Source organism: Carassius auratus, chromosome 35 (genome assembly GCF_003368295.1).
Source record: "Carassius auratus strain Wakin chromosome 35, ASM336829v1, whole genome shotgun sequence".
NCBI lineage: Eukaryota > Metazoa > Chordata > Actinopteri > Cypriniformes > Cyprinidae > Carassius > Carassius auratus.
This window is the reverse complement of record NC_039277.1, coordinates 18,834,650-18,853,096: the sequence shown is the minus strand read 5'-3', so window position 1 is coordinate 18,853,096 and position 18,447 is coordinate 18,834,650. Positions and strand designations below refer to the sequence as shown.

The 18,447-nt window shown below is 33.3% G+C and overlaps 1 protein-coding gene across 3 annotated transcripts in view; it reads right to left on the bottom strand.

Moving 5' to 3' along the window:
- LOC113054755 (contactin-associated protein-like 4) overlaps nucleotides 1–17,947 on the bottom strand; it is a 95,820-nt gene extending 77,873 nt beyond the window's left edge. Inside the window, exons 1-3 of one of the 3 annotated variants that reach the window (XM_026220533.1) lie at nucleotides 17,795–17,947; nucleotides 15,388–15,393; nucleotides 1,449–1,559 (exon numbers count right to left, since the gene is read on the bottom strand). In XM_026220533.1, the coding sequence (XP_026076318.1) occupies nucleotides 1,449–1,559; nucleotides 15,388–15,393; nucleotides 17,795–17,879 (202 nt within the window). In that variant the 5' untranslated portion in view covers nucleotides 17,880–17,947. The remainder of the gene's footprint in view (nucleotides 1–1,448; nucleotides 1,560–15,387; nucleotides 15,394–17,794) is intronic. The other 2 variants (XM_026220531.1, XM_026220532.1) reach the window with 2 other exon arrangements.
- Between the last annotated feature and the right edge of the window lie 500 nt (nucleotides 17,948–18,447).

Here is an 18,447-nt window from a genome sequence, read left to right as displayed (position 1 = left end):
TCTGCGATCTTTAACGGCATGTTATTTGCTTGGTTGCTTGATCTGGTTTAGCGGCACTTGTTTTATTTCCCTACAACCTTATATGCAAATCAATGGGCGGGGCTACATAATTATGCGTTGATATTTTTCTGTGGAGGCGGAGTTTAACCAATCTATTACCTCATTGAATCCAGAATCTGGCATTCGCTGGGCCTGGTCTCAATACAAGTTTTTATTTCAGTAACAAGGACGTTTTCAATTCGGAAACATATTACGATGACCTCTTATATATCAAAACCTCAAGTAAAAGTTGACTCTTTAAGATTCAAGATGCTACAAAACCGCCCAAACCAGAAGCCCGTCTCTCTCCCAGAGTCCAGCGTGTTGAGCTGGTTTTATTCTGAGTTTGATGTCAGTCTCCAGCGAGACTCTGCGGCTTTTAAGCAGAAATATCAGACCTGGCGTTGAGTCTTTGAAGCGCTGCTGTTTGTTTGTTGACGAGTGTGTGTGTGTGTAGGAAACATGTTTGCACTTCAACACTGTGCTGCAGTGCCATGTCTATTTGCTCTTTATACGTGAGGCGGGCCGATGTAATGTGGTCACCTGTCAGTCACAAGAGAGATGCATTCACGAATACACCGAATGCCACGACACAACGATAAACCGCTGAATCTCACTGAAGCTGATGAGCTTCAAAAATATTTCATGATGCAGTCCCAACGAAAAAGGGTCACGATCGTGTGTTGGAACCACATGCGGTGAGTAAAACAACATGCGATGTTGTCATCAAACTGCACTTTCCACCTGTACAGCTTAAAAAAAAAAAAAAAAAAAGACGACATAAAGTGGAACTTAGTCATTTTCCAAAACCGCTAAGCAAATATAGACAGTTTCAGTACATACCACATAGCATAACGCCTTTGCTGATGCTGCTCTTGTTAAATTTCAGCCTCAGGATCTGTGTCACAGCTTCCACATGCTCTCAACACAAAATCCTACTGGCACTCGTGATTCTTTAGCTCCGCCCACACGTCACGCCTCTAGGCGCTCGTGTTTTTTCCGGGAAAAATCGGTACAGACTATCTTTCTCTTATAAATATAATAAAAATAAAGACTTTTTGGAGTTATGAAGGATGCAGTACTACTCTATAGGTATTCAAGATTAACAGGATATTGAGTGAAAACGAGCATTTCACCCCCCCTTTAAACATTTTTATTTCAATTTGAGTTATTTTAGTAGTTGAACCAAATTAAAGATGGGAAATTTTGCCTAAAAAAAGTGTTTTATATTTCAGTTAATTTTTTTTTTTTTCAGGTAACAACATTTCATTTAATAATCTTAGCTTTAGTTAACATAACTCCAATAACATTAGTCACCTTTATTTCTATTGCACTTTATACAGTAGAGATTTGTGTGAAAGCAGAAGTAGAAGCAGAAGAGTGAATAATGACTGAAGGTGTTGAATTACCGTCTCTGCGGTTGAGTTTGGCGAAGCCCGGCCCGTGACTGTTGGACAGCTCTGATGAACTGGAGAAGGCCGACTGAGGAAGAGCGGAAACCAGCGGAGAATCACAGCTCTCTACAGACACAGAGACACAAGTCAGACTGATACTGATGCACAGAGATACTGTTCAAACCACTGGGGTTTGTTTGAAAGAAATTAATACTCGTATTCAGCAAAAATCATATTAATAATATAAAATAATAAAAACAATGCAAAACAATAGATTCATAAAAAATAACATCAAATATATTAACATTAAAAACATAAAATTTAAAAACATTATAATATATATATATATATATATATATATATATATATATATATATATGTGTGTGTGTGTGTGTGTGTGTGTGTGTGTCTATATATATATATATATATATATATATATATATAAAACCCTTTTACAAATAAATTACGATTACAATATGAATAGTAGTATTAGTGATAGAAGCAATGTAAAATAATATTATCATAAAATTATATATCTCAAACAAAAAAAAAACATAACAAAACAATAATAAATACATATTTTAAACAAAAAAATAAAAATAATAATAGAAAAACTCACAAAAATTAAAATGCAAACAAGACAAAAAAAATGTTATTTTCATATTTAAAACCAATAAAACAAGAAATTAAATAAAAAGTAATAAAAACAATTAAGCTCTATATAATGTGTTGGTCCCTTGAGCAAGCACCTGAACTCGATTGCCGCGATCATTTTCTCTCTTATATATCATTGTGAAGTCATACTTTAGAAAAACAGGGTTTTTTTTCATATCAGAGAGCCGTATGGTGAAAGCGCTGGATCCTGTGAGGATTTACACAGTTGTGATTTTGCCATTTTTCCCCAAACATATCCTTCTGACCCCTTCCCTTCCCCTGTTTTCAGTGAGAGGACAGAATCGTAGACAGTTTTAGCCGCAGATCAATACAAAGACCCCTGATTGTGGAGAAGATGATGGAGCAGTATGGAGCTCTCGCTTCAGTCACGCTCAAATCAAAGCGTCAGGAGCTAATAATGGACGACTAGCTGACTTTAAACTGATCTATAGAAAAGAGTCCTCACAGCAATCAGCTTCACACACCAGCTGAAAGAAATCCCAAATGATTCGACAGTCTGACATGTTTAGAAGATAGTAGATCATCACATTAGACTGATTTCTGACACTGAAGACTGGAGTAATGAAGCTGAAAATACTGGTTTTGACCAGCGCAATAAATTACATTTTACAATATATTCACAGAAAAAAATGCTAATTTAAATCGAAATAATATTTAATATTTTTTCATGTCATTTTTAAGCAAATAAATGCAGCCCTGGTAAAACAGAAAAAAACATTTAAAAAATCTTACAGACCCCAGACATTTGTAACATGCCTTCTATGACATAAAATCACTTTATAACCATAGTTATTTTACAAAATTATTATTGTTATTATTATTATACAATTTTACTTTTTAGTTTCTCATATTACAAAAGCATCAAAAGTTTTATATTAAATACGTTAAAATATATAATATAATAATTATAACATGTATTCGATAAATGAAGATATCTATCGCAAACCAGGTAAAAAGAAGAAAAATAGGGGTGAGATACTGATAAACGAATGAATAAATAAGTGTAAGCACTTTTTAAAAAAAGTAAATTACAGAAGAATTAATATAAATCAATAATAATACATTTCACCAATACATCAAAATGATATTAAATGGAGAAGAAATTCGATTTTACTGAGTTTCTCAAATTATCTGCAACCAAAAGATCTTAATATGAACTCAACAAGCACAAGCTGAATTGAAACGCTCTTCTTGGAGTTTATAATGGAGAAGCAAACTGTGTTTTTGATTGATATGAAAGCGTAATGTCCTGACAGATATGAAGACCATGCTCTGCTTCTACAATTTGTTTGCCAGCTCCAGAAACTCCTACAAACGTAAATGACACCAGGAGAGCAGCGTTAATGAGGATAATTCATCATACGTGCGGCCCGCGCTGTGATAAAACCTCCTCATCGCACTTAACAACACTTTTACATGTTCAGACTTATCTGAGGACGCAGAAACGCAATGACGAGCCAACAATCATCTCATTTCTCTCACAACAGCTGCTGAGGGCCTATTAAACCGTTTCACACAGTCACAGAAGAGTTGAACTGCAGTGCAAGAGATGAAAACAACACAATTCATGATCACTGACGATAACAGGAGCTCAGAACTGACTGATGCGAACCCAAAAGAGACACTCTTTTCGTTAAGAAGAATAACTAATATTTAAAACAAATAAAACATTAAAATGCATTGAATTGTGGATGAGTTGCATGCTGTGTTTCATGCTGACATGTCCGTGTCGTCATTAAAAAGGCGAAGCTGAGGTTGTGAATGTGCATCTATGAAACGAGCAGATCGTGCATGTTTGAGTGCATCTGTTTTTCCCTGTGTGCATGCCAGTATTCATTTATTGTTCTACACAATCATTAGCAGTGTTTCTGTCTACAGCGCGTGGTTTTGCATTGATTGGACGGGCTGGAAGTGGTTTCAGCCAATAGCACGCTTTCAGACTGGTTTCTGTGTCCAATAATTGGTCAAACAGAAGGAGTGATGAGATTTTCCAAGACTTCCCTCATCTCTATCTTTTCATATTGATCTTGACAAGCCACTTCATGCAATCAGTAGCACTCTAAATGCAGATGAAACTAGATTTTTACAATTTCAACATTCATGTGTGTGCAGTGCAACATGGGATGATTTTTTACACCGCACTGAAGGAGTTCATATGGATCGTGCAACACTTTTTGGCAGTTTTTCCTCTTATTTATATAAGAAAATTGTATTTAATAAGTAATTGAAATTGTATTTATATAATTTCTATTTTATATTTATTTTTTAAAATAAGAAATTGTATTTATATAAGAAAATTGTATTTAAAAAAAAATTAAAAAAATTTATATCAAAAATAATAAAATGTTTAAAACAAATATAACCGAAATAGAATAAAACATTTAAAATAAAATAATATTTAATATTCAATAAATAATGAATGAACAAAAAAAAAAAAAAATGGAAATAAAAAGAATAACTATACACAACAATAATAAACATATAATAAATAAATCAAAAATAACTTAAAAAATAAATGATGATTATTATGATGATGATAATAATAATAATAAATAATAATAATATAAAAACAAAAAATAAATGTAAAAAATTATTAAAAATAATACAAATTTAAAACAGATTAATAAAATGAAATAATATAATAAATATAATATTTAAAACAAATAAAACAAAAAGAAAATCGAATTTAAATATTAATAGTAGTAAAATATTTAGTAAATTATTTAAAATAAAAAAATATAAATAAAATAAATTTTATTAATAAAAATAAAATTTTATTAATAATAATATTACTAAAAATAATATCAATAATATTATATTAATTATATATATATATATATATATATATATATATATATATATATATATATATATATATATATATATATATAAAACAGACGAAAATTAAGCAGAGGCATTTAGATCAAAGGGGTTTTTAAGATCATGAAAATGTAGCGCATACCATGGTACTGAGTGATTACCATACTCATATACCATAGTATTAATACTGTATAATACATCAAGTTACTTGCATCCAAAAAGTGATAGCACCTGCTGGTTTCTTGAGAGACAGAGTATTCTGGAGATCTCACTCAAGTGTTGGACGGTAAAAGCTGGAGCTCAGAAGAGCAGACGCAGCATTAAGTGTGTGTCACTACAGCTGCCTCACACTTCTGTGAAGACTCAACCTGTTAAACGGCACAATACTGTACGTCCAAACCCCCGCGCGTCTGAAAGCTGCCAGAGCTGTGCGACTCGATGCCTAATGCCGCTCCATCTGAGGAGTGGATACATCCAATCTGCCCCCATCATTAACTCAGACTTACACAGAAACTACTGAGCAAACTCCCCGAGCAGCACACTGTCAGCGGGTAAACACACCTGACACACGGCCACAGTGCAGCCTTCAGCGGCGCAGAATCATTCTGTTTAACAATGCCAAACAATTAAGGAAAAATGTCATGATGACAGACTCTCTTCTAAAAGACGGCAGAGCACAATGAGGGTAGAGACATCAGAAAACATCAGATTCACTCAATGCAGCGTTATCTAACAAGGTGGGCACGAACGTCAAGACACCTCTCCGTGACAGCTATCCATGAATAAAACATAAATACAGCAGCCAGACAAGAGCGTCATGCTTTCTATGTGGAGACTTGCTAGGATGCCGACACATGCATGAAACAAACATCAATTGCATGCATAAGAGACTATGCATTCTATGTTTTATTATTCTCTCCATATGCGTGCATTACAGGGAGAGACTTAAGATTCACCGAGACATTTTACATCAGCTTTTTAATTCCCTATGCTATGCATTACATATCAAGTGTGCAATGAATAAATATTAATTGACGTTAACAAAGAGAATTGGTTTGTAACTCAATATTTCTGGGTGTGCGTTCAGCTCAGCGCAGGTTTAACTCGTTTTAGCAGCTGGAAATTTCCCTTACACCAGTGTTTCTGACTCACCAGCCGGTGAAATATGTCCTGAAACTCTACACACAAATGCTGTTTTTCTGCAGCATTCATAATTCAGCACTAGCTGAGATTAACATAAGCTGATCCAAGGCTGGTAATGTGTTTTTTGGGGAGTTTATAAGGACTGTGACTTCTTAAAAAGCCCTCCTGATCAAACGTGTGGCGTTAAGTCATTTTCTTCTGGATCTACCGCAAACGTGCATCATGCTATTTTTTTACCAGAATGCTGCGAAGAAAGTTACATGATCCTGGAGACGCTTAAACGTCAAGACTTCAGATTCACAAAAGATGACGAACCCTTTTATTTTTCATTGTTTAGGAGAAAATCTAAAGGAAAATCAATCAATGTTTTGGTTTCTCTGATCTTTAAAGCACCTAGAGAGATTGAGAAGTTCTTTGTGGAACATCAAAGCATCTCCAGTGACATCAGACTGGTTCTAAACGGAACACACGTTTTCAAATGTATCATTTCTTAAAGCTGCAGTGCGAGTGGAATATAAATCCCAGGATACTTCCACACGCTCATGTTTCGGTCCTCCAGGGATACGCGTTTCATCTCGTGAGGTTTAATCTGCATACTAAGGAGCCGCGACTCCTCAAATCAAGCCGTTTGATTCTTGCAGGGGTCTGTAAGCTTGAGAAGCCCTTGTTATAAATGATAATCCCTGACAGGAGGATCTGTGTGATGAATGTTGAGTTTCTTAATGGACGGACACCCTCGGAGGGGAAATCACATTAAACATACATTTTCTTGACATGCATGGTGTAATTGCTTGTTTTAACTACTAATGAGCTGCTGTGGTGAAGGCCGGTGATATATACGAGTCCTCGTCTGAGCGAGTGACATCAGTAGTGTAGTAAACACGAGCCAGACTCGCAATGAAATTCAGCAAACTTTGGCGGCTGGAAGCAAATAAACGGATAAACAACACACTAATGCATATGGGATCATGGCTATGATTTCATTGAATACTAGCCTCCTACTCTGTTTGCTTTGTTCTACCTTCTATTATTTTAAAAGAACTGAAACCGTATGTATTAAACCCTGATAAATGCTGCATTGATGGCAATGTTTACTGTCAATGTCAGGTACTGTGTCATCCCGGAAATAAAAGCAGTCATTAATTTAATTAGTCATTAAAGTAAATAAAAATAAATAAAATGATATAAATATAATATATATATATTTTTTTTAAATAAACAAATAACATTATTGTTTAAAAAAAGTTAAATAAAAATAAATATTAAAATAAGCATATGACATTATCATTATTTAAGCCAATAGTATATGTAAACAAATTGCAAAAAAAGAGATATGTACATGTTAAAAAGTTTTTTAAAGTATTATTTTACTATTATCACTAAATATTATAAGTGACATTAATGTAAATAATATATAACAAAAATATATGATGTAAAGTAAAGTAAATATATTTATTTATGTTGATGTAAAAACGATATGAAACTGATATTAATATAAATAATTTAAATTTGTAAAAAAATATATATATGTTCAAAAAAAAAATATTTTATTATAGTGTACATACTACAAATATGAAATACAAAATAATATTTTAAATAAACATTTATGTAAGAAACAACATAAGGTATAAATGTCAAATAAAAAAAACATGAAAATATGTAAAAAAAAAAAATGCACAAAAATTGTATTATTTTTATATTTATTTAAATAATAAAAATACAAATATAGAGTATATAATAAAGCGTATTCAAATAAATATGTAAAAGCGAAAATAAATATAATTATGTAATAAATAAAAAATAAACAGTTTTGGCAAGTCTTATTAAATAATGAATCAGGATGTTATAAAAATAACAGCAAATTAAATTAATATTATTATTTCTATATATGTTAAAGCAAAAATAAATAAATAAATAAATATTATTATGGAATAAATACAGAAACAATAAACAGTTTAGGCAAGTCTTATTAAATAATGAATCGAGATGTTATAAAAATAACAGAGAATATTCACAACACTTGAAATGAAAAGACAAGTTAAGTGCTTTGTGGGATACAGTGTTGCACACAGTGTTGGAAATCTGTTCAGTCCACATTTTGACCAATGTAGCCTACTTAATCATTCAGCTTTTCTATGCATACAGAAAACCTGCACACTAGGCACAGTTTACATTATACATACTGCAGCACTAATACACATATTACACTAGTAACAGACACAAACCAAAAGCCACAAAACTCTTGATATCATTGAGTCTTTCCACCACTCGAGCAACATCAGACAGATAAACAATTTACGAAGTGTTTATTTGCAGGACGGATCTGTGTGTGTGTGTAGACAGCAGGCAGGTCGAGCGGTGTCCCTAACACCATTACAGATAACTAATCACTTTCACCAGGAAAAGCCACATCCAGACGCCCGACGCCAAACTACTGGAGAACTCGGACGCCTCGAGGGTGAGAAACATCGGATTAGCTGCTTTCTTCACGGGTGACAAGGTGCATGCTTCTGCTTTGACCTGGTTTGCTGGCAGGTCACTCTCCGTTCCCACCCGGCCACAGGAGAAGCACCGAAGAGTGAAATGAAATACGCGTGCAGAATGAGACACGAACACAGGATTCGCTCCTCCTTCCTCTCCTTCCTCAGCACCTGATCTAAAACATGCAGCACATTTAAAGGAATAGTTCAACTTTTTTTGATTTACTCGCTTCTGACTCACATGCTGTTATCTCGTTCTGTGGGACACCACAGGGGGCTTTTTTTTTTAAGGGAATTTATGCTGCTCTTTTATATACAACAATTCATAATGACTGTCACGTACCAAAAAACACCATAAAGAATCATATACTCACACAAAACTGTCTATACAACATACAAAACACATTCAACATACATATCCACAACTATTTTTTATTTGTTTTATACCTTTTTATACATATATATACACACAGTACAGACTTAAGGTTTGGAAACATTACTATTTTTAATGTTTTTGAAAGACGTTTCTTCTGCTCATCAAGCCTGCATTTATTTGATCAAAAATACAGAAAAAACTGTAATATTGTGAAATATTATTACAACTTAAAATAATAGTTTTCTATTTGAATATACTTTAAAAAAATAATTTATTCCTGTGATGCAAAGCTGAATTTTCAGCATCATTCCTCCAGCTTCAGTGTCACATGTAACATCAGTCGATCACATGATCATTTAGAAATCATTCTAATATTCTGATTTATTATGAGTGTTGGAAACAGTTCTGCTGTCTCATATATTTGATCAATAACAGGTTAAAAAGAACTGCATTTATTCAAAATAAATAAAAAAATGTTTTATAATATATTTTCTTTACTATCACTTTTTATCAATTTAACACATCCTTGCTGAATAAAAGTATTGATTTTATTAAAAAAAAAAAAAATACTGACCCCAAATTACTGACCAGTAGTGTATATTGTTATTACAAAATATTTATATTTTAAAAACATAGCTTCTTTTTTTCTTCTTTTTCTTTTTTACTTTTTATTAATCAAAGTATCCTAAAAAAGTATCATGTTCTGAAAAAATATTAAGCAGCAGAACTGTTTTCAACTTTGATAATGAATCATCATATTAGAATGATTTCTAAAGGATCATGTGATAATGATCCTAAAAATTCAGCTTTGCATCACAGAAATAAATGATCATTTAAAGTATAATAAATGTAAAAACAATTATTTTAAGTTGTAATAATATTTCACAATATTACTGTTTTTTCTGTATTTTTGATCAAATAAATGCAGGCTTGACGAGCAGAAGAAACTTCTTTCAAAAACATTAAAAATAGTAATGTTTCCAAACTTTTGGTCTGTACTGTATATATATTTATATATATGGTAAGATTTTTTATGTATATATAAAAAAAAAGTCAAGGCTGCATTTATTTTGTGAAAAAAATGTAAATATTATTATCATTTAAAATAGTTGTTTTCTGTGTGAATATATATTAAACTGTAATTTATTTCTGTAATGCACAGCTGTATTTTCAGCATCATTCCTCCAGTCTTCAGTGTCACATGATCTTCAGAAATCATTCTGATATGCTGATTTGCTGCTTAATAAACATGTCTGATTATTATCAATGTTGCATTAATAATCTAAATTTGATGTTTTTTTTTTTCAAAATTCTTCAAAAATTCATCTTCTGTGCTCCAATGACACAATAACACAAGCAAAAAAAAAAACAGATTTAACACTCTCCCCGTGTACGTGTTTGGACGTGTGCAGAAAAGAAATGACATTTCCTCCCAAACGCACTCGACACCGACAGCTTAAGAAATGTTTGAGCAAGTGCAGTATATTCTGTCGACAAAACATGGCTCATGATGATGAATTCTCTGGGCTGTATCACCTATCAGCCGTGGCAGGTGTGTGAGATGAATGTGCTTTGGTTTTGGGTGCTGAAACCTTGACAGATATTTGGCCTTGAGTCAGTCATTTGTGGCATAATTTCCTCCCAGTTTTGCGCTTAAATACTGCGGCCCGTTTTAATAAATGCAAATGCATGAGGAGCAAAAAAACACACAACTGCAACCTTGACTCCGTGAGACTCCCATTCCCCGTTTGACTTTCTATTCACACATTTTCATAACTGACAGTAAAGAAGACGTATGAGGGTGATTTGTTCTCATGCCGTTGTCCAGGCTCTTTGAGATCATGAATCATAATCGACAACGTGCTTTACGGGGAAATACGGAGTGCATTCGCAGTAAATTGATCTTATGCTGAGAGTTTATGTCTTGTTCCATACAAACAACTGTAGAATTGATAAACGATAAATTCTGATGAGGCTAAGACCTCACTATAGAAGATATAATATCATATTTCCAGATATAGTTATTGTTAGGCTAAGTTATGTTCAGTTAACACAAACTGGAGCCTAAAGTGTTAAACAAAAACAAAACAAAAAAAGATTCTTCAAGGTTGTAAATAAAGATTATCAAAGTGTTACATTTGATTAAAAATTGAATTGCATTCTTTTGTAATTCTCAGCGCTGTTTTAGTATTAATCAGATATTATTACAACTTCTTGTAATATTTTGTTAAATAAAGTTTTTCATTCTGGTATTTTCAATTTTCCTTTTTAATTAATTGTTAATCAGTATATTAAATTTATATTAAATATCCCAAATTCTAAGCGAAAATCCTTTAGATTAGGAAATATATTCACTATTATCTAAGAGTTTACCCCTTAATAAACTCCTAATTTGCTGCTTATTAATTGTTGGAAAGGTATTGTTGAGACATTAATTTGTGCATTATTAAGTACTATATGCTGGTAATATTCATGCAAATAAGCAACTATAGTAGTCACCATTTGAAACCTTTCATCAAAAGTTGTCTTAAAACCAAAACTAGAGTTGTCACGGTACCTAAATTTCAGTATTCGGTACCGATACCAGTGAAAATCCACGGTACTCGGTACCAATTTCGGTACCAAAGCAAAACACAAAAATATGCTAAAAAAAATAAATACATAAAAATCAATGCCATTCTTTATACTTATTAACATTTTTTTTTTTTAAGTTTTTCTACAAGTTATATAATTATGAAAAACAGTAAACAAGTTTCACCCAAATTTAATTTGTCTTTTAATTTATGAAATTTAAACAGATTTTATTTTTGCTAAATAAAGGGGATTTGCTATTAAAATTAAAACAATTCCAGTAGCTTTACCGAGTGAAACTTCAAAAAGAAAGACTTTTCCTGAACACTCTGCTTCCATTGGTCAATCAAACAGATAGTCCCGCCCACAATGCAGAAGCTGACCAGTCAGATTAATGTTTTGAAAGCATGACAGTTTCATTCTTCACAGCTCTCAGCTTTACAAAGAACTCTACACAAATTCTGACTAATTATTTTCAGAACTTTCAACTTTTAAACAAAAATGTGGACTTAAATGATCGGGAGAACCTTTTATTCTCAAGTTCTAGATATAAAGAAACCAAGAAACTGACCTAAATGACCTATTAAAAAAAAAATCTAATGAAATGATTATGGTTTATAACGTTTATAGTTTATAAAGTCGCTTCAGAAGGCCTTTATTCACACCTGGAGTGGTCTAGGATACTTTTTATTATGGATGGATGCACTTTATTTGACGTCTTTTGGACCATTGAAAAATAACACCCATTTACTGCCATTATAAAGCTTGGAAGTGCCATGACATGTTTTTAATATTAATCTGGCTGCATTCATCTGGAAGTCATATACACCTAGGGTGGATTGAGAGTGAGTAAACCATGGGGTGATTTCCATTTTTGGGTGAACTATCCCTTTAAAGACCAGACAACGTTAAACGAACGTTCTATTAATGTTACTGGAAGAATGTTTGTTTAGAACTTTGAGAGAACTTTACGGGAACATTCCCTGATAAATGGAAGGTTCTCCTATGTGCACACTTCATCTTTAAAGAAGAGGTTTCTCCTCGTGTTATCATTCATCAACACAACCCGCTTCCCAACATCTAGAGGAACTGAAATCCCTCGCTCGCCATCTCCTTTCTTCCTGCTCTTTAATTGATTCTGCTGGCCTTTTTTAGCAAGACACGGCGACATACTTCACAATTATGACTAAGCTTCTGCAACACTATGGTGGCAACTCAGTTTTATCATAAGGCGCACGACACGGCCAAGACTAAGCAGCCACACAGTCATGATTAAATTGAACACTTCAATGCCTCCGGACCAGCTTTCAGGAATGATAAACGACCTAGAAGTAAAGATAACATAGTAGGGGATGTCAGTCTTTCTGACCTGAGATCAGATAGGGAAACCCTCCTGATATGCTTAGCGCAGACACTGAGTGTTTAGACGTGATTGATTCTGAGCCAACACACCGGCCCGGATCTCAGCAGTCTGCCTCGGTGCTGAATATAATTGCTTTGGCAGAATGAACAGCCTGGGCATAATGTGAAAAAACTGCTGTTGCACTACTCTGTTAATACACTGGCCGCTGTATTTGTCATCTGTATTAGTAACAGTCACATTTCTGGACCTATTACTATTACAAATAGGTAAACAAAGGCTGAGTGTCAAAAAAGAAGCATACTCTCACACCATATGAGAGCTTGTATACTGTTAAACAAAGGATCGAAACGTGTTTTACAGCCTGATGAAGCACAGGAGCCTGTTTAAGCCTCGAAAAGAGCTTTTATTCTTGAGTTCTTCAAAACAACAACAACAAAACAACACTTTTTTAGAATTAAGAAACTGAAACACAGATCTGAAGCACACATGAAACATCGAAAATATCCAAATTACCAAAGTGTTCCTCGAAAACCTTATACTGCCAAAAATAGTTACAAGACGTTAATCACACACAAAAAAAAAAACAGTCAAGATCTTAAATTTTTCTCCTACACACCTAAAAAAAATTAAGCTTCAATTATTGTCATGTTTGTTATTTTATATAAATTTTATATAAACTAAATTCCAATGAGTAAATGTATTTGCATAGCAAAAAAGCAGAATAATAAAGAAAAAACACAAAAAATAGAAGAAAAAACACAAAATATTGTGACAATGAATGTAATATAAAAAGCATAAAATGAAAACTGTATTATATTATAATATATATATATATATATATATATATATATATATATATATATATATATATATATATATATATATATATAGTAATATATTATATATATATATAATGTAATATATTATATACATTATATATATTGTAACTATATTATAATATTGAATTATATTATAATATTATTTATGTAGACGTAGAAAAATAAATACCATTCTCTAAAAGATAATATAAATGTGTAAAACACATTTTTACAGAAATAAAATATAATATTAATTTATGTATTATGCATTATATATTTATTATATTATATTATACATTCCATAAGTAAATAAATATTATAAAATAATATTTATGTAAATTATGAAATTAAAGAGATTTATATAATTAATAAATAGCGTTGTTTATTAAATTATATTTATGTATATTAGATAAATAAATAATAAATTTAAAAAAGTCATAGTAATAGACTGTAATATGGTTCTTTAGAAAAGCACATATTTTATGATGCTTTAAAGAACCCACATGGGCTTCACTTTTATTTCTCAATAAAACATCTATGTTCAGGAAACCAAACACTAATCTGAAGAACTGTAAGAAATCTGGTTCTGGAAATCTGAAGAGTGAAACATCCACAGCTGTTTTCATCTCTACAGAAACAAACAATTCAAGAGCCTCGAAGCAGGCCACAATGCTTTGCTGAAAAGAACCATTAAAGAGCCTTTACGCCTAAGTGTGCGCTCCGGCATGAAACCACTCCACAAGCGAGCCCCTGAGTCCATTCTAAAGATCGAGATATAATCATATCCCACTAAATCCACCTTGGAGGCTAAAAGAAAAACAGAACTGATTTCAGAAATGAAGCTTCTGTTGATGGCTCTTTAGGGCACGAGGACTTCAAAACGAAGAGTGAAATTGGGTCACTGGATGCAAACGGGCCTGTGTGCACATGTGAGTTCAGCCCTCTTCCGATGAGCCCAGCATGGCTTTGATTGCGGCTCAAATGGACATGAGGAAGATATTTCAGGCCTGTGCTATATGGAGATATATATACAGAGGTGGCCATACAGACAAAGCAGAACAAACACTACAAGAACCCATAGTTTCTGCCAAAGTTTACATGTCTAAGAGATCGGATGAAAAACCATGAAACAGGTGGAAAAACCCAACAGATGCACACTGCATGAGAAAGAGTTGTCAAATGCTTTTTTTTCAAAAGAAAGAGTAAATAATTTTTTGACTGTGGAAAATTTAAACAGAATGCAATGAAAACTGTTTGAATTTGAAGATAAGTAAAAATGTATATATTTATTTTCATACTGATTCTGAGTTTGGGCTCTCTTTCTCTCTCTTATACACACACACACACACATATATATATATATATATATATATATATATATATATATATATATATATATATATATTAACCAGCTGGATGATAAACAAGTGGAAAAATCAACCACAAACCAACATGCTTTTTTTTTTTTTTTTTTTTTTATCAAGAATGATTTTTGCTGTAATGTTATTTATTTACAAGAACTACTCAAGCAGCTTCATGTCTATCCTTGTACTGTTCAGCTGGTAGAGATTTATATGTGATTCAGAAAGCATGTAGTAATGAGTAATGCAAAGCTCTTTAGCGAGAGTAATGAGTACAGTAATCTAATTACACTGCTGAAGATGTAATTAGTAGCTGGGAATTAATTGGTTTTTTAAGAGTAACTTACCCAACACTGACGTCCATGGAATAAAAAATACAAAAGGTAAATGCAAAAACAATTATTTCACAATTTATCACAGTATATATATTCCACGATTCAGAGTTACTTGCAATACTGATATTTTATCTTGCAATGTTGACAGTTTACTAAAATTGCGAAATAGCCACACAGAAATCTGTATCACCAATAACAAATGCACCGTAGAAAAACCATGTTTTTGGATGCTGTGATATCTTGGAGTGGAAACATCATGATACGCTACAGCACTTGAGCGTCAGGTGTGTCTGGACACCAGCACGCTCTTATTTATGATGCATCTTCAATCTGTGCAGACAGAAGAGCAGAATTCAGCATCCATCAGCTCAGATATTGTTTCCTGGAGTGCTGCGGTGAGCCAGCGGCTTCCAAAGTTCATAACCATCTGTTTCAATTACAACACATACTGTATGCATCTCATTTCCAACACGCACGAGCTCAGAGCGTGACATCACTGTCGTCTTCTGTTAATGGTGGTGGCCATCACTCTGCGTTAGAGTAATTCCTCCTGATCCACTCTAGTAAAGCTCATTCTGATATATTCCTCCAATCCAGATTCAACATCCGTGACCAAATACAGATGAAAGCCTCTAAATAAATGTCATCTGCACTGGAAATGCTGAAGTCAGTCACCTTACTGACCGCCTGATGCAAACCACAACCAAACATGACCGATTGACTTTATGCAACTCATACGGGTTTAGAGACCAGAAACCAACTCATGATTAACAAGAACCAGTCTGAGAAGGAACAAGACACTGGATCTGCCAAAGCCTGACAGGTTAACTAGATATCCATTAGAAGACAGTATGTGCATTTTGGATAAACAGAAATACGGTTTAAACACATTTCTGCTCATTTTATTGACCTTTTTTCACATTTATAACACTTTATTTTATGTTAAATTGCATTGGCATTAAATTTCAGAAAACTAGTTAATGATGCTGTATGATTGTTTCTAATACAACAGCTGATAGTGATGGCAAATTTGATACAATATTTTGACCAGCATAATCAATCTTTCCATATTTCTTTATTTTGTAAAGTCATAGAAATGCTAATCAAAGATTTTTTTTTCTTTTGCCATTAGAGCAAATGGAAACACAAAAATTATATATGTTGTTTCCGCTCACAACTAGTTTTCCCAGCTATGATGATTTCTGCGTCTGAGAACAACAAAAATGTGTGGTTCAGATAAATCCGCCCCTTAACGCAGATAAAAACTCTGATTGGTAGTGTCACTTGTCAATCAGAAAGACTATTTCGAGATAACATCAGGTACAAGTGATAAAGCAACACATAATTCATATATAATGGTCCCTTTTCACAGCTGTCTTCCAAAGTTTTTTATATTATGACACTATACTTAGTGTTTTTTTTTTTAAATCTGTGAATGTTTTTAAATCAACATCTGACCAACATAATCTCTCTCTCTCTCTCTCTCTCTCTCTCTCTCTCTCTCTCTCTCTCTCTCTCTATATATATATATATATATATATATATATATATATATATATACCAGATGCAAGCAATTTGATAAATTGACACCTACACTTCCAGAAACCAAAAAAAAGGTAAGTTTTTAAGATGGACAGGTCAGTAGCAATAGTAGATCTGCAGCGCTTCATGCCGTCAGCTGAAGGTGCGTTGTGTCGCGTGTTGACCGCGCGATCGTGTTTTGTGACGTCACAAAGAGCCGCATGCGTCCATGATGCCTTTAATTAAGCTCATGAACTCCTGCGCCTTAATTAATTACTATTAATAAAGTTTGTTGTTTTAAAACGTTTTATTAATATGCCTATTTTAAATAGCCTTCCATACATAATATCGATATTATCATGAAATATTATTATGAATAAGTTAACAGTCATGATTGTGCAGATCGCGACATGAAACAGTGCGAGTGTTTCTTTCTCCTGATGATTCAACCGCTGCAGCGCACCAGACCCCTTGAAATACACGAGTTATGTGTGTACTACAGTAACAGACACTTACATCAAGACAAAACCCCTCATTCTGACACTGTTTGAACTGAAGAAGCACACAACACATATTCCGGATCCTATAAACTCGATGCGTTCAAGCCCATCCGATGCGTAAAACACCTTCATGTTATTTGTTGGATTAATAATTACCATCTCAAACTGCCATATTACATATTAATACATCATCCAAACATAATATAATAAACTACCTCGACTATCATCATTAAACGACATCAAATAGCCTAAAATGATCGTTTGATATCAGGTAGGCACACTGCAAAGTTCCTCCGCAACTTACTGCCGTTATTCCAGTCCGCGGATCTCGCTGAAAACATAAAAAGACGCGTTTCACCTCAAATTACTGCAAATAATATGAATAACGTGATGCTCACCTTTGCTGCCGGAGCCTGTGATGAAGTAAAAGATGAGATAGAGCGGTAAAATCATTCCAATAGTGTGTGAGCCCCGCAGATCCATGATGCGCGACTGATGCTGCACGAGACTGACTGACTCTCCTCAGCGCGAGACTCTCTCTCTCTCTCTCTCTCTCTCTCTCTGTGTGTGTGTGTGTGTGTGTGTGCGTGCTCGGCTCTCAGTGGCTCTTTCACGCCATCATGCTGCCTAAAACATCTGAATACAGTCTGCATGAAACACACACACACACACACACACACGAGGAAAATCAGCAGTGCTGTCAGACATCACTTTAATATTTAAACTAAACGCGCCAAGCAGAACTTACATATGACTCCAAATTCCAATTCGAATTAAAAGTAGAAAAAAAGACTATATAAAATATAATCTTATATATAGAGAGATTATAATCTCTCTTTACATGTATGCAAACAGATAACATAAAAACTGATTTAGCTTAAGACGTTATTTTTCAGAAACCTTTATTTATTAATACTGAACTTTGAAGAATGCACTGTAAGCCGCTTTGGATAAAAGCATCTGCTAAATGCATTAAAAAAAATCTCTTTATAAAGTTCCCTGAAATAACGTGGCTGAATTGTTCTGCTGTATGATAATGAATGCTGCCTGT